General features: G+C 38.9%; 2 protein-coding genes across 13 annotated transcripts in view; one reads left to right on the forward strand and one right to left on the reverse strand.

Annotated features, from left to right (window-relative positions):
* The window catches only part of TRPM3 (transient receptor potential cation channel subfamily M member 3), a 507,712-nt gene that overhangs the window by 201,293 nt on the left and 288,247 nt on the right, over positions 1 to 18,172 (reverse strand). For 6 of the 12 annotated variants that reach the window (XM_036855278.1, XM_036855277.1, XM_036855284.1 and 3 more), the window contains exon 7: positions 1,140 to 1,214. The exons of the other annotated variants lie outside the window; for them this stretch is intronic. In XM_036855278.1, the coding sequence (XP_036711173.1) occupies positions 1,140 to 1,214 (75 nt within the window). The remainder of the gene's footprint in view (positions 1 to 1,139; positions 1,215 to 18,172) is intronic. 12 annotated transcript variants of the gene reach the window in all.
* On the forward strand, positions 2,543 to 3,308 carry LOC118896834 (transcription and mRNA export factor ENY2-like). The gene is made up of 2 exons (XM_036855289.1): positions 2,543 to 2,988; positions 3,272 to 3,308. The coding sequence occupies exon 1, from the start codon at positions 2,635 to 2,637 to the stop codon at positions 2,899 to 2,901; it is 267 nt and encodes an 88-aa protein (XP_036711184.1). The 5' UTR covers positions 2,543 to 2,634; the 3' UTR covers positions 2,902 to 2,988; positions 3,272 to 3,308.

The following is an 18,172-nucleotide window of genomic DNA, read 5'->3' on the forward strand; positions in this document are numbered from 1 at the left end:
TTAGGCATCCAAGGAAGACAATGAGATGTTCCTGATATACATGTAACCTGCCCAGAGGAAGTTTAACATCCTTTTTAGGTCACTTGATTTGAATCCAGGGCTGTCAGTCTCTGAGAATATAAATTCACTGTTTCTTACTTCCAGGGCTCCCTGGATGAAGTTCTGCTATGACCTTTAACTTACAGAGTTGTTATTTATCTCATGGAACAATTATGAGCTCAATGATGGAAAACTTCATGTCATGGTTATCCCAATGCATTGGATGATGGTGCAATGATCAAAAAGATGCCAGTGATGACAATTGAACGTCCCTTTGCCTTCCCAGCCTCCTTCATATATTCTCAGGCATAGGATGACAAAGGGAAGTCCACGAGTCACATGAAGAAAGACTGTAGCCATGGGCACACGATCAGGAGCTCCTCTGTTTGTCTTCACCCCTACCGCCCATGCCACCACCCTGTCCTACTTCCTCCTCATCTTGTTCCTGTGAATTCCTCTACCATCTTGCCACTAACCACTGTCCTCCACCCAAAGTTCTGCTGATGATTATTCCCAGCTGAACCAATATTCATCCCGTGTCTGACACAGAGTTTGTGTTCAAATAGTTGTTGAATGAAATAATGACCCCCAAACCCTCCAAGGTAACAAAATTTTAGGGGAGTGTCTTTTTGAATGAAATAATGCTTCCTATGTGGGGTGAAAAGAGCAAGGGTTTTGGAATCATATCAGCCTAGGTTTGTACCTGTCTGTACCACTAACTGGATATAAAGCAAGGGCTTAACTACTCTGAGATGCCATTTCATCTACTATAAAGAAGGAAGATAATAATTCCTACTTTGAAGGGTTTTTGTGACTATTGAAAGAGACAGTATATATGAAAATGCTAGCACAGTGCCTGGAATATACTTGGACCTCAATAAACACTCATTTCTCTCTTCTCTGTCTTATGTGGTATTATTAAGATGATAAATAATAGGGAGTAATTAATCTCTGGTGTGGTTGGATGTCTTAGAAGAGATAAACAGCAGTCACAGGGAGGGATAGTGTTAGGAATTTGTAAAGGAAATGATTATTTCTATGGTTAATTTTCTTGGTTGGGGTTTAAGAGGAAATTCATGTTGTCCATTAATTATACTTACCAATTGGGTCTAATTGGCAACTACCCCAAAATGAATAAAACAAGCGGGAGTCAAGAGAGAAAAACGGCAGGCATCCTGTCAAAAAACAAAATCTTTGAAATTTCTACAACCCAATGGTTGGATTCACATTTTATTAAAGCAGTCCAATCTCCCAATTTATAAATTTACACATGTGATGGCAACCCAATTGCATATTCAGACCTATGCAAAGCATCAAACAGCACTCTGTACCAGCTATGCCTTGTCTCATTGCTCCCTCAGATAAACGGGTCCTTAAAATCAACATTCCCTTTGCTGGAGGACATAGCCTTCATTATTCTGTTTCAGCCTAGATAACTGTTGTAGTGGTTAAAGGGTTAAATGAGTTAATCCATGTTAAGTGCTTGTAACAATGCTTGGCACTTAGTAAATCCTCAAGAAATGTTTGTTTTTGTTACACTAATTATAACAATAATTATGTCTTCCAAGGCTGAATAAATACTGGATTCCTCCCTCCCTCCCTCCCTTTAAAAACATTTTTTTTTCTGATTTCTAGAGATACATGTCTTATTCTCAGGTAATTAGCTACTTCTGACCTAAAAGAAGTACTTTTTCAGAGGCTAATGTACTTAACTTTTCTTTTTAAAAGGGAACTGAAACCAATGCCAATGTGTCACTCAACATATCTCATGTTCTTTACTGAACAGATCCCCACATTTCCCTCTCTTCTCTCATGGGCCAAGAAAACGACCAATTAGATAGATAGATAGATAGAACCATATATATCTATATCTATCTGTCACATATTATCTCTATCATATACCTCTATCTATCTACCTACCTACCTACCTTTCTATCTATCTTCCAAAAAAAAGTCGTCAAAGACATTTCATTATAATAGGTTTCCTACCAATTCTGGCTATTCTATCCCAAACTGGGAGAGAAATTTAATGGTAAATAATGTCTCTGGAATTGTTAACTTTCTAACAAGCTAGTTTTAGGCTAGATGACTCAGGCAGGATCTCATTTCAAATCTAGGCCTCAGGAGAATCTGCCTCTGCCCGTTTTTGCTCCTTCCCTAAAACAGCATTTACAGAGGGGCCCAGATCCTTGAGTTAGGTCTTCTAGCCCTAGTGTCCTAGGATCAAGCCAGACTTCTAGCGCAGCCACAGCTTGGGGTGGTAGTTGTTGGTTGCTGGTTGGGCAGGGGGTAGCTGGTTGGTGAGAGGCATAGTAGGGTCTCACCCCATTTTTCATAAAACATGACTTGGTAATTCCTCAGTGCCCATAACTTGGCAGGGCTGCCTTTTCATAAGAACGTACTCATTGGGGAAAACACAAAGCAATATCACTTGAAGCACAAAATATAAGGGTTGGTTCTTCTGGATTATCAATAGTTTGCAAAATAACAAGCCAAGGAGGGTCTAGGTCCGGGCAGCCGAAGAGTGTGGTAGGTAACGGTCGTCAGCGCAAGGGTCATTTCGTCACTGGGAAGGGACGGCCCTTGCCCGCGGTGATGGTGGTTAGTAAGATGAACAAAGATGCGCAGATGAGAGCAGCAATTAACCAAAAGTTGATAGAAACTGGAGAAAGAGAATGCCTCAAAGAGTGGCTGAGAGCTAAATTAACTGAATGTGGCTGGAAGGATCAGTTGAAGGCACACTGTAAAGAGGTAATTAAAGAAAAAGGACTAGAACACATTACTGTTGATGACTTGGTGGCTGAAATCACACCAAAAGGCAGAGCCCTGGTACCTGACAGTGTAAAGAAGGAGCTCCTATAAAGAATAAGAACATTCCTTGCTCAGCATGCCAGCCTTTAAGACTGAATTAGATTGTGTTGTTTTGTGGTTTTATTTCTGAAAGTAAAACTTGCCAGACTTCCCTGGTGGCGCAGTGGTTGGGAATCCGCCTGCCAACGCAGGGGACACAGGTTCAATCCCTGGTCGGGGAAGATTCCGCATGCCGCGGAGCAACTAGGCCCGTGCGCCATAACTGCTGAGCCTGCGTGCCTAGAGCCCGTGCTCCGCAGCGGGAGAGGCCACTGCAATGAGAAGCCCGCGCACCACAATGAAGTGCAGCCCCCGCTTGCCACAACTAGAGAAAGCTTGTGCACAGCAAAGAAGACCCAAAGCAGCGGGGGTGGGGGGGGAACTTGCCATAAATTAGGAATCGATTTCCCAAAATAAAATCCTTTTTTGTATGATGGTATACAGTTTTCAGTAATGATGCATACATTTGTATTGATTTTTTTCCCTAAATGTGTTATTTTAATAAATATCTCATGAATTAAAAAAAAAAAGCCAAGAGTAACTACTGTACATTTTCCAGAAAGTTACTAATTAGCACCTTCCTGAGAACATAAATTCAGCTTGGGAGCACACACCTCCCCAGGTCACTCCACCACTTTGTGCAACAATTAGACAGATTGCTAAATATTACAAGCAAAACCTCAAAGAGTTGATGACACAAACCCTCCTGGAAATTTACCACAAAAGCGCTTGTTTAAGGAACCAAGCACAAAATTGGCTTAGCTGCGTCTTTCCTGCAGACTGAACAGCACACTGGTATTTTTAGTTTCTTTCTTTCCCCCCACAGTTACCAAGCCCTAATGAACAAAAGTTAAATGACATTTTAGTGCAGATCAACCAGATTTCTTGCCGATTTGTTGCATGGCTAAAAATGGAAATGTCTGAACATCCAGTGTCTGTTGATTGTGATTCCAATTCTCTCGATACTTCCTTGCTTACCCTTCAAGATGCAGTGGAGAAAATGGTCTCAAGGGGAAAAACTGGAGAATAAAGGGCTAAGGATTTTGCATCAAATACGTTGATATCCTAAGTGCCCTGCTTTTATTCCTTGCTCAGGTGCCTGGAGAACCTTTTCTTATTTGAGTTCCCCTGGTGCTTTGTTAAATAGAGTAAGAGAAGTACCTCCCAAACTAAGGTAGTGACAATGCTGAGCAAAGAGTAGCAGTTAGGAGTTTGGAGTAGTGAGTTCAGGTAAAAGCTGTGCCAGTTAATTCACTGTATGAATTTAGGTAGGACACTTGATTGACCTTTTCCAAGTGGGCTTTCCTATCTGGAAAATGAAGGCAATGAACTAGGTGAAATATATATATATATATATATATAATACCAATGATAATATATAGTTATAGATATATAGAATCCCATGAGTATGAATAGCTCTGCTTCTGCCCCATCTATATATCTATATCTATGTATACACAATAATGTCTCATTTATCATATTACACTATCTTCTACCTTTACATCATTCTATTAAGGAGGGTCAATAAAAGGGAAACAATGAAACATCTATATCTTATCCTTATGATTTTGATGATTGCGTTTCCTAAAAAACAAACTAAGCTTAGTTCACATGTAGACCTTATTTATATTTGCAGCTGAAACTTTGCTTATGAAGATAGGAAAAACAATTTAATGAAAGTAAAATAAATGTAATTAGACCACATGCTGTGCACTACCTTTCTAAATGTTGAAAGCTTTCACCCGCATGGCTTGCAATCCATTGCCCACATTCCATCTGTCAAAATCTTCCTGAGAATACCTTGACTACACCGCCCCCATGAACAGTCTATCCAGAAATGCTTTCTGAATTCCTGTTGTATTTCGTATCATTCAAGGGCATCTGACACTTGTTGCTGTTTGATGCAGCCCTTTGCACACTGAGAGCCCGTGGAGCACACGGTTGAGGCATGGACGCAGGCAGACTTCTTGGCTCTGCCACTTTTTAGCAGTCTGACCTTGGGGGTTATTACTTGACCTCCTTTGTGCCTCAGTTTTCTTTTTGGCCAATGGGAATAATAATGGTACTCACTTCATAGGGTCGTTGTAAGGACTGAATCAGTTATTCCTTGTAAAGTTTTAGAATAGCACTCAATAGCTAGTTATTGTTAACTTATTTGTAAAACTCTAAGTTCTTCAAGTGCACAACTATGTCTTATCTTGCCACCTCTATAGTGCTTTGTATATTGTAGGCACACAAGCAAATACTGGTGGAGTAACAGAAGAACTATCAAGGGGAAAATAACAGAGAGAGCGATCACTACTTATTTTAGATGACGGATATTTTGAGTTCTCATTCTTGCCATATTTAGAAAAGCTGATGAACTTCTGACATGTATTTTGGCTCCATACAAAGCATCTTAAGAGTACAGTGGAGTCAAGAATATAGTAGGAGCCATTTTTTCCAGTGTGAGCATCATAGACAACATTCAACATGAAATGGCTGTTGAATGAGCTGTGTGTGAGCCTACTCCATCAAAGGGAGTAGGATCCAGGGAGAGGCGAGCTGGACTTTGGGGTGCCCCAGAGCCTAATAAAAGGAAAATGAATAATTTAGCTCTACTGAATTGTGCTCATGGTAGAGATATAGAAGTAGGGCATTTTCAGTAGCCCCATTATACTAGGCTATCTGGTTATGGCTAAGGATTGGGAATAAATTTAGGCTATTTTGTCATTCACCAACTCCAAACAGGGAAGATAATTTTGGTTCTGATTTCAGCCACTATCAAATATAAGATTCAAACCTGTTATGTTGTCTTACTGTTTTATACACATCCTTTATATGATTTGAGAGTATTATTCTCCATGGCATGTCTTTAACCAGCCTCTTCCCTTAGGTCTCCTGACTTGACTCTTTCCTTTTGTCTTAGATGAAGCAAAGAATTGCCAGCAGACTCAGTGGGCAAGAGAAATCAAGGTGTGTCAAACACAGCTGTGTTGGCTCCTTACCCACAGGTCAAGAATGATAAATATACACTTGTGGGAAGAAAGTACTGAACATGGATAGGCTGACTACTTCCAAAAAGTTTTCTTCCTTCATCCATCCTTCCTCCTCTCTCCCTCTCTCCATCCCTCCTTTTCTCTCTCCCTCTCTCCCTCCTTCCCTTCCTTCCTTCCTTTTATAAAAGCTATATTTGGTCATTGTCAAAAAACAACATTGAGAGGTTTTTAAAAGGTATTAGTGGAAAATGTCAGTTCTCGTCTTACTTCTTACTTACCTCAAGTCTCATTCTCTAGAAGCTATAATTGTTCACCTGTGTCCTTTCAGATATTTTGTAAGCATATATACACACACACACATAATTTTAAAAAACGTAAATGTGATCATAAACACACAGTTCTACTGTCGTACAACAGGCTTTAACTTAAGAAAAGGACATAAAAACTACCATTGGGTATCTTTCCATAGGATCCCAAACAGAGCTATTGCATTATTCATAATAACTTCACAGTCTTTCACTGTTATGTCTACGTATAATTTAATTAGTCACTTATTGGTGAATCTTTGAATTATTTCCATTTTTATTACTGTAAACAATATGGCAATAAATATGCATAAAATAAATCCCTAGAAGTAAAATTACAGGGCCAAAAGGTATATGCATTTAAAATTTAATAGGGGTAGCCAAATTATCTTCCAGATAAGGTTGCCCATATTTGCACACCCTCCAGTACAGATTTCCATACACACTTATTGACACCAGATATTTTTAAACTTTGTTTTTTGTCAATTTGATAGGTTAAAAAACATTTCATTGTTGTCTTAGCTTTCATTTCTTTAATTTTGAGTGAAGTTGAGCATTTGTATTTTCTTCCCCAAGATTTTCCTGTTGATATACTTTGCCTATTAAAGGATTTTCCTTTTGGATTTGTAGATGCCCTTTACTTATTATGTAAATGAGCTCTTTGTCATGGTTGCAAATATTTTCTTTGCTTTCCCATTTGTTTTGTGAATTTATTTATACTATTTTCTAATGGGGTTTCTAAACATTGAATCTATTTTCTACAGAAACTTAGTTTGTCTGAATGGAAAAGTCACAATACCTCTGAGTTTGGTACTATAAAAAGATGAGGGAAAAAGATATAGGCAAGGCAGAAACAAGGCCAAGAAACTGTTCTATTCAAAGAATACCCAGAGAGGAAAGGCAAGGTTTATTTTTAAAGTGCCGGCCTCTGGCTTCATTAAATCTGTACCGCAATAGATCCTCGTAGGCTTTATTCACTAAAGATAGAAAAGAAACCCCGACTGCTTTTAGCTCTTTTTGGTTTTACTGAGGAACACAAGCTAAAATCAAAAGAAAAACTAACTAGGGTTGGATCAATAATACACATGTATCTCAGTCTCTAAAACAAGGTGACCCAGTTCACCATTTGTTAAGAGAAGTTCTACTGATTAATCTTCTTATAACTGTCAGTGTCAGGAAATACTCTTAATTATATATTTATAGGCATTCAGAAGGTTTCAAGAGCCTTTCAGCTGTATCTTGCCAAATTATTAGTTATCACTTAGGGGTTATAAAATGTAGGAATGTCAAACTGGATAACTGGCATAAGAGAGCTTTAAATCCCTCACAAATGCATCTGCTTTCCAGGTCTCCTCAAACGTTTCCTCAACAGAGTCGGAGGATGCGCTGCTGCTTTTACTCCCTAAGATGGGTTTCTCATCCTTTCTCCCCAACTGGGCCAAGGCCCAGTTACAACCTTTTCCCCTCAGGGAGGATTTGAGAGGCGAGCAATCTCCATTCTACTGCCTGTTACCAAGAGTACAGTACTGTGTAGGTCACATGAGAATTATTTCCTAGGATTTATCTTTGAAACATTAATATTAAGTACAATGTCATAGAAATACAGAACTGAATCTTTTCTATTTATTTTTAACACTTAGGCATTTAAGGTTACAAATGATGTGCAAGAAAATATGTGGCTACAGATCCATTATGGAATGTATACAAATTATGCATAGTATAGCCTATGCAATTACTTTGAGGCTAGGAGGATCTGTTTGAGTTAACCTAAAAAGTTAACTAAACCAGGATGGTCTAAAATAATGTATATAATTTTAGACAGCTAGTCTCAATCCCATTTCAAGGGGAATTACAATTTCCAGAACCAGTGGAAGACTCTTCAACTACATATGACTAAGAAACACACACGTGAAGAGTGAAAGGGCATGATATGAAGCATATGCTACAGGAGTTATTTATGGACAAAGCTACTCAATGAACACACTAGAACATGTAGGTGTATCTTATTTATGAATGGCAGGTATGTTTTACCTCATGTGCCAACTCCAGCCAATTCTTAATAACCATCTGTAATGCTATGCTGGAAAGGTGTGGCAAAAACTGCTGGCTGTACCCTAGTATCTATTTTCCTCCTTCATAGTGATAGAACTTTAGCTGTATGCCCAGGATAAAGACTACATTTTTGAATCCCCCTTTTGCTAGGTGTGAATATGTGACCAAATATTGGCACATAGGATGTAAGCCAAAATCCTGTATATGACTTCCTCATTGTGCCTTTAAGGGAACAGGTTATGACTTTTTCCTGATTCCTTCTGAGCAGAATGTAGATGTGATAGTGAGTTCCCGCAGACCATGAAAACAGGGATGTGCAGAGCAAAAGAAAGAAGAAATCTGAGTCCTCAACATTGTGAGGCTACCACAAAAGGCCTGGACTCATGTTCAGAATAACACATGCATAAGGAATAAACTCCTGTCTCACTGAGGCATCCATTGTTTTGAGTCATTGTTACAGCAGCAGAACCTGTGTCTTAATGAATGCAAAATGGTCCTGAGCTGTATCAAGGCTCAGTGGGAAAAGTGTCTCGCTAGGTTTGCAATGTCAATAGTGGGCAAGGGACCCGATGGTTCCATGCCAACTCTAACCTCTTACTGTATGGCTATCCAACTTACTCCAAAATGGAAAACTTTCCAAGGAAGCTCTGATGTGACTCATACCTTAGACCTTCCCTTTGCCATATGCCTCCCTCTCTGTGCTATTGTTGACACTCAGGTTTGGTCTCTCTGTATTTGGTATAAATACAAAGAAATGAGACTTACTTAACAGTCATAATAAGAATAAAAATAAATAATTTATGTAGTATTTATGATACAAATTATTTATTTATATATAAATGACTACAATCCTTTAAAATAGCCTCCCAGGAAGCTACCTGCTTATTTCAGTAATGCTGCTGTTGCTAAAATATCTTTGGAATTTTTTGGAAACTGTAAATTCACACATTTCTTATAATAATATGACTGGGTCAAAATCACTTAAATTTGTTTCATACCAAATCAGCAACTCTTTATTGAGCACTTACTATGCATAACATTAACGCTAGTTTTGGTGTCAGAAAGGTTGGTAAATAGTAAGGATTTAATAGTAAGGATGTCAATAGTATTCTTTAGATAATCTATGTCAAATTTCCAGGGTAAGTCGGCTTCATAATTTAACAAGAGAAAAATACTAATACGTATAAGGGGTCTATTACAGTCCAGGGAAATGAGTGACATATATTAGAAATTAAATGTGAATTTTTAAAAAGCATTGCTTTATGGCATTTTACATCATGAATTTATTCATTCACTCAAGATTTATATTACTGCCCTGCTCCCTTATTTCCAACATAATTCTCAGTAATACATAGATTAAAAATTAGAGGTCTCTTTGTATTCAGTTTCAAACTCTTTATTCTCCTAGAACCTTGGTTTATTAAAATATTCCCTTGGCAATGAATTCTAGTTAGTAGGCTCTCCAGGGGCCTGCAGGTAAAGCGACCACATTTCTGGGCTTCTGTTTCTACCCCCAAATCAGTTATTAACTGTGGACTGTAGGATTTCTCTGAACATCAAGGACTCTGACAGTAGAGCCCCCAGCATCGAGCACATTTCTGGAGTCACTGAGCCTGAAACATACAAAGCAGTGGTGCTAAGAGCGGGTGCTGCCGAAATGGAAATTCTGATTTACTTCTTGAGTCAGTTCTGCCTGTTAAGCAGGTCAGTGTGTCTCTTCAAATGAAAAACAGCTTCCTTACAGCCATTATGGCAGAAAGGTCAATTCAAGTCCATTTAGTTTTCAAATAAGCTGAGAGCTCTAACACAGGTGATGACTTTGGTCCTCACCCAGAAGAGAACGGATTCAGAGCAAATGAAGTTGGATATAAGGGAAAACTTCCCAACAGCAAGGGATGTTAAGATCTGAAGGACATGTCAGGGCTGACATCCAGCCTATGATGTGGATTGAGGACACTAAAGTCTTCACACGTTGTTCGATATTTTAAATCTCACTGCTGGCTCACGATTGCTGCTTCTTCTACGTCTTTAGACTAGGACAGAGTATCTTGGAAGTGTGTGGTCCTACCACATCAGGTGTGGGCTATTGGAAAGATTTGGGAGAAAAAAAAAAAAGAAAAACAAAACTCAAGGAAACAAAATCAGAGTAGTGTTTCCTAAGGGATGGATTGGCATTTGGTCCAGGCAATTAATTCTTCATGTGAAACCGTCCTGCACAAGGTAGAATATTAACATTCCCTCCTCCTCTCTGTGTCATTTGGGAGCACCAGAAATTGTGTCAGCCAAACCCCTCTGATATTTTAAAATACCTCCTACGGGACACAGTGTCACCTTGGTTGAAAACCACCACAGCCATGTTTAAGAATTATCACCAAAAAATGGTGGTAATCGAACAAGGATACAGTCATGAGTATTTTTTCTGATTATGGAAATTTCACTGAAACAAAATGCTGTAAAATTGATGAGTGTCACATCATGATCTTTTTAAAATAAAATCTCCTGGAACCCATAAGACTTTATCACTCTATGGATTAGCCTGTTCATGGGACTCCTGTACCAAACAACTCAGTGGAAATCAGAAACATCTGTTCCCATCATAAAGCATAACTTACCAGGGATGACATTCGGTGCTACTGGGTGACATTATTATCATTATTATTTTTTGTTAGTTTGTGTGAGTTAAGCACACAATCATATATAAATAGGTGTACTGGTTTAGGGACTGCATAACAAAACATCTGTTCTTTTTTCCCAGAGAATTCTAAATAGCAGTATCCTCAAATACCAAATTTGATTGTGTTTTATGAGTTCTGTGATCATTTCTGCTACTTGTTTGCTTAGAACTGCCAAGCAGATTTTAATCTACTGCTTTAAAGAAAGTATTCTTTGTGGCTTCATTAGATGAGGCTATGCTCAAATGTCAGTTGTTACTCTGGGGCAAAGAAAATGCACAGCATCAAATTCTCTTTCAAGAAAACCCTGACGGTGGCAAAAGCGATGGTTACAAAAATCTAAACCTACTCAGACATCCCCATTCATTAGTACTGCAGAATGGGTGTATCTATAATGACTTGCCGTGGGGACAGAGTCTCTTAGACTAGATTTAGTCTGACATAGATTTCACTTTATAGTATGAAGATGACAAAGTTGGAAAATTCTAGCCTCATAATGAAATTTCCTACAAAGTTAATGTTCACAAATTAATTAAGATATATAATCCAAATAAAACTTTGCATTTAGCCAAACCTAAAATAAAATTCAAACACAAAGGAGTAACACTTTCATTAATTAGAGCCCAAAACCAATTAGATTTCTGTCCTCTTCCTCCAATCTCCTTTTTAAACAAAATAGTAAATTATAAGAAGGAAATCTGATATTGGCCTAAATCTAAACTTGACATATAAATCTAATCTTATATATTCTGGACCAATTCACATTTAGCCCAAATTCTAACACCTCCACCAAATAGAGTTCTCTGCAAACTTAACTGACATTCATAACGATTGCTCCAAGACACTAGAATAGCTTGACTCTCTAAAGAAATATTAAATTTTCTCCATTATATTCTTCACTCAAGCAAGAGGAACAACTACAGTTTAGAATATATTTTCAACAATAATGAAAAAACAAGAGTTTTCTGTTTATTGCTGCAATGATCAAGACTTTAAATCAACTACTCTTTAAGAAGTAATGTTAATAGAGGCTTGATAATATGTTTCAGAATACAATTTTGAGTCTTATTTTTTTCTTTGGATCCTTTCTGTAACCCCAGAGATACATGGCTTTTCCCTAACAAGCAGAGACAGGTTCGATTTGTGGTAAAGATATTCTGACAGACACCCTAGATTCTGATGTGCTTCGAATGAAGGTCTGGATTTCAGGCTGGAATCTATGGCAGCCCATCAGGCTATATCAACACAGAACATGGTTTCCCACTGGGGGACCGCTGTACCACTGAGAAGGCAGGAAGGGAATCAGTGTTTCTGAACTGCCACATGCCAGAATCCTTTCATAGGTTGACTCATTTAATCACCACACTGTGAAAAATTATTATCCCTGGTTCACAGACACAGAAACAAAGTCTGAGAGAAATACGGTAATTTACCTAAGGTCACAGAGCCATGAAGATCTGAACCCCCAGGTCTCCCTGTTTCTCTCAGCTTATACCACTGGCAAAAGGCAAAGCCTTCCTTTTTTCCCAAAAGTTATATTCTTCCCTTCAAATGATTCAAAGAAAGCCACAATTGCTGGGGATTTTTCTAATCTTCCTTTTTAAGAACTGCAAGGTAATATCTGTTTTAAATGTTTTTTGGCCAGCTTAGTGTAGAATTTGGGACAAGAAAAAATGATTATCAAAATTTTAGATAAACTTTAACATGTGATAACATAGTTCTTAATTTTTATTTTTTTGAAAGAGTTGTTAAAGGGTTCTTGGATAAGTATTTTCCATTATGTTGCTCCTAAGTTAAGGAAATACTTTAAAAATCTACCTTGCATGTGGTCCACGCAAGTTAAAGAAATGCTTTGGTGCTGAAATATTTATAGATGAAATGATACACTGTTTGGATTTCTTTCAAACTTACCCGGAGGAAGATGTAGGTGGTTATATACGTAGAGGAAACAAGATTGGCTATGGGCTGGGGTGATAGTTACGGGGGTTATTATAATATTCTCTAATTTTTTTGGAAATTTTTTTAACAGCAAAAATGTATGCAGAAAATATGCTTGGGATTTTATAGGTTCATCAGGCTACTTACATGTTACTTTCTGGAGCAGTCCCTTGGTATTCAGTCTTTCAGGTAACACGTGTTTATTGAACAGCTACTATGTTCCCAGCATTGTGCTAACTTGATTCAACTTAGATGAATATGTAAACAACAATAAAATAAATATGAGGAACTGCTTATTATGAACCTTTGCTTACTTAAATGGTTTGAACTTAACATATGTAATGCTTGGCAATACTAACTAAAGGTGTGGGTCACCTTTGATAATTCTCTTAATCACTTCTCTGCACCTTATTCTGATCTTTAAGATGAATGATTTTATGTTCTCGTGAATGGGCACAGATGTGGGTGGGAAACCACTGCTTTCATCCAGACACTGACAATACTCCTGGGATATAGGTATATAGAGTACATATAGCCTCACTCCCTTGCCTCTCTCTTCCTCTTTTCTACTTGCTTAGCAAAATCCCAATAGCCTCTCAACCCAAGTCTCTGCCTATTCTACTATTCAAGCTGAACATGCCTGGAAAAAAACACACATCCCTGATGATTCATGCCACTGCAAATTTATGACCACAAATATCAAGTGGGCAGTCCTACATTTCCCTAGTCAGCTCACTCTCCCAGGCTCTACACTTGTTTTTTCTTTTTTCTCCCTAATCTTCTACACCTCTTGCCTTTCCACACTCTTAGCCAATGACCTCCTGTATTATTTTCTTCAGATACAGAAAGCATCTATAAAGAACTACCTGATCTTCCCAGCAGAAAATGTTCCATCCCACCTACATCTGCACACATAAACTCTGCCTTCCCTCCTGCTACCCAGGATGAAACTCTTCCTGTTCTACCTATGGCCACATTCTTCATTTGTGCACTGAATCTCATCATCTCCCTCCTTCTCAAGGACTTTGTCCCAACTCCCCAGAGATTAGTCCTCAACTCCCTTTTCTGTAAAAACTTACTCCTTAGGGGCTCCCACTAGCCCCATTCTTTGAAGAATACACTGGTGTCTGTAAGGATGACTGTTCAGCATCCTTGATGTGTCTATTCCTTCCCCTGAATGCTCAATTCAGTAGCAAGTTCTCTTGAGCTCTACCTTCAAAATGTATCTTAGGACCAATATCGTATGATTCTACTTATGTGGGTTACCTAGAACAAATTCATAAAGACATGAAGTTGAATCACGGTTACCAGGGGCTGGAGGGAGGGAATAAGAGCGTTTAATGTGTATAGAGTTCCAGTTTGGAATGATGAAAAGTTCTGGGGATGGATAGTGGTGATCATTACATAACAATGTAAACGTACTTCATAGCACTGAACGGTACACTTAAAAATGGTTAAACTGATAAATTTTATGTTATATATATTTTACCACATTAAAAGAAAGATCAGTTAAGAAAATAGATATGTATAAATGTGAATCCAACCGCTTTTTACTACTTTTATTGCTGTCATCCTAATTCAAAACACTGTCATCTCTCACCTGCATTACGGCAATAGCCTACTGAAACATCTACCTGCTTTTAATCTTGCCCCCTGCGTCAGTTGGATCTCTACACACAACAGCAGAGTGGTGTTTTAAACCACGAGGGAGATCCTATAACTTGCCAGATCAAAACTCTGTCAGAATAAAATTCAACTCTTTACAAAGGTCGTACTCTTCATCAAATACCTGGGTCTTTGTTCCTGCTTTCACTCCCTCCAGAATGCTCTTTTCAGAGCTGGCTCCCTCACTTCATTCAGGTCTCTGCTTATATATTACACCATACCCAATCATCTAATCTAAACTATCCTCCCATCACACACATGTGCATGCATGCTGACATGTGTATCCATGACACATACATATATCCCTTCCTCTGCTTTTTCTTAATAGCTCTCTTACTACATATATTTGCCTATTTACTTATTTATTTATTACTCTGCCCCTCTTGACGTAAGCTCAATGAATTATCTACTGCTGCTTTTCTAGACCTTAACCATGACTGGTACATAATAGGAGTTCAAGAAATATTTGTTTACTAAAGGCATGATGGGGATTGTTTGAGGCTTTGCATGTTAAATTTGAAGTTTAGAAAATTTCAGATGGAAGTGTTCCTAAGTGGCTCACGTCAGAAAGGATTCTCCTTTAACAACAAAGAAGTCCTTCAGTAACCAATGACAACACTTCCGGAAGGACTGTTAACAGCAGGAATGAGTGGAGGGAGGGGAGAGTTGAGATAATGGATGCCAGAGTGCTGAGAAAAGTCTAAGATGCTGGTGCTTGTAATATTTTATTATTCATAATTGTCATGTTGATGAGAAAGGGCTTAAAGGTCTCTTGAAAATATTCTTCAGAAGATTATGCTATTTATGCAAGAAATAGACTTGTGGAAAGATTCCTATGGTATGCATGTCATCCCTAAGTGATGAGGAGGAATGGCACTTTAATGAGCAAAATGCTGAGTGTATTCAGACACCCCCAGGGTCGTGCTAAGCGTAATAGGTGGTGATAGTATTATTGTGGTATCCTGGTAGACGGTCTAATTTCAGGAGGCTAAATTGAGGTTTCCCAAAATTGAGTTCCCCTGTTGTATTTTAGATTTCTTAGACTTTTGAAGAGGGAAATTAAGAAGTAGGTGAGATTTTTAGAATTGTTATAGAATAAAATTTTATTTTAATAAGAAGAATTACATTATCACTAATTATGATATAAAGAAAAAAATAGTGTTCAGATTAGAACAGAGAGTTACATTAAAGGTCTATATTCTTAGTTCTGCTGTTTCTTATTTTAACCAGGTCAACTTTTCCTCCTTTTTTCTCACTCAGTCCTATTCTGGAGGCTTCCAGGTTCTCAGTGGGCACTTTGCTTTACTGCTAACTGAATGGAGATCTCAAGGTCCTGCTCTACTTCCAGAGCCTGGGCCACTCCTTAAGCTCTGAGGCCCTCGCTGCTCCTTCCCTGGTTTGCGGGGTGAATGCAGTAAAAAGAGAAGTAGAACTAATGACTCCTGAGTCTGACTTGGAGGGCGACCTGCAATCTCCATTTGCCTGTGATGGAGGGGGCCCAGGGACATGGGACTTTCAATGTTAAATCTGAGAAAGTCCCTGGGAAACTGGGACAAGTTGGTCACCCTCCCACTACTAAGGTTCAAGGATAGAACTGGTAGAAGAGCTAACACATGGCATCATTCACTACAGCTTTTGGCAAATTCTTGGCCCTGAGCCTTATAACTTCCTGTGACCTCAGGGATCTCCTCTGGGCATCTTTAACCTTCTTCTTCCTATTTAATTATTTGCACTGAATGGGAGTCTGTGGATTCCTATTAAGCCTCAAATATAGTCTCCAAAACAAAGAGGAAAATTGTGTTTATAAATTATGACGATTGCAATGACTATTTGCCTCTCTCTGCCCCCATCCTGTTCCAGCTACTATCACTTAACCCAATCTAGGGGCTCAGCCTCTACCCCAGGTCCGAGGCCTAATCCTGTTTGTGGACTCGGAACATTTTAGGAGTCTCAAGCCAGCTTCTCTGACCTGGTGCTTCAGCTTGGAACCTGGGTCTGTGTTTATCCCCTAGTTTGCGCCCTAGACCCTTGACTGGGATTCCACTTGGCAATGTGTTTGCATGCCGCTACCTGCCTTGATGTGCTCACAAGGGTCCAGTGTCACACGAGTGGCATAAGGCATGTGCCTGGGGTCCTGGCTCCTCCAGCATCCCTGATGCCCTGACCACCAGCCTTGGCCTTCTCCTGGACTCTATGCTGCTGGGCTCTGCTCCTCACGGAGTCCTGGCCACTGTCTATGAGCCTCCCCTTCAGGGCAATCCCCACGTATAGCAACTCTGTGAGCTTTGGAGACAGGTGCTTCCCCAGGCACAAAGGTTACAAAACGATGTCCCCTCTGGGATGACTAATTAGAAAAGAGTATCCTTTCCTTGGGCAGCCTATGAGGCACAGGGCTTGGCAGACAGAGCTCTGGCTGGGTTTTAACTCCTGCTGGCACCACCGTAGCTGGGTGTTTAAACTTACATAACCGCACACCTAGCTCTCCTCCTAACACTAACAAATACCTGGCCCAGCTGCCACCAGGACCTGGCACAATGGCATGCTTTGTGTGTCTGGACAAATTTGGTCTCACTATTGAGCACTGAACTTGACCCTGCATTTGCTCTTTGTCTACCCTGCTCCCATCTTCTTCAGCTTTCAGGTTACTCCTATTTAGGCTCATTCTTAACCTGCTGGTGTAAAAAAAGTAATGCTACAGCCAATAAAAACCTAAATGGATAATATTAATGATATGAGTTTTGTCCTTCCTATCAAGTATTATAATAAAATTCAATTTTAGTTTAACAAAACCTACCACCCATTGGCTATAGTGCTTTGTTACTTTGGATCTCTGCTGGTTTCTGGATGGATTTTCTAGTCTTTTTTACTCTTTTGTTCCCAAAAGATGTTTACCTTTGGGTAATCCTGTGTTTTCTCTTTCCAAAGATAGTTGAAGATTCTTAGAAGAGAGTTTTCTAATACAGTGTTGACTTCAGGCCTACACCAAAATCTATTATTCCAGACTTCTCTGTGAAAAAGATGAAGGTATGAAACTTGACTGCTTAAACAGTAGTAGCTCCTAAAAGGTGGAACCAGAAAAGAGAGTACAGGAAAGAGAAGTTGTGGTCTGATAGGTTGGATATCCTAGTTCTGGGAGGAAGGTGGCGAGAGCAAGCAAAATCCATTCGGGACAGATGCAGAGAAAAGACTGGAGATGAGAAAAGCCATTTGGACATGTTGAATCATATTACACTGAATTTTTGAAAGCTTATCAAGCCAAAGAGAATCTTTTGTTACTTGGAATTGCAGGTTTTGAAAGTTTAATCAATTAAATCCAAGTTTCCCTGATGGAACATACAATTACCAGAAAGCTTGAGCCTGCCGCGAAGCCATGTGTTACTTTGTGAAAACAAATTGAACTTTATTTTGTGAGGAAGGTCAGTAGATTATTTTCTTACCTCTACCACATTTAAATGCAAGCCACTGAGTGATCTGGGGAGCGTTGCTGTTTTTACAATGCTACCTTCTCATAGTTAAATGGGTACACAATAAATACTGCATAGAACACATAAGTACTTAAGAGATAATTTCAGTGTAACCATGGGCTAAGTATTATGTGGTACCCATAAATACACACATATATCTAAATATATAGGTATCTAGAAACAGTGAATGAATACATACATAAAATTAA

Source organism: Balaenoptera musculus, chromosome 6, assembly GCF_009873245.2.
Source record: "Balaenoptera musculus isolate JJ_BM4_2016_0621 chromosome 6, mBalMus1.pri.v3, whole genome shotgun sequence".
Lineage (NCBI taxonomy): Eukaryota > Metazoa > Chordata > Mammalia > Artiodactyla > Balaenopteridae > Balaenoptera > Balaenoptera musculus.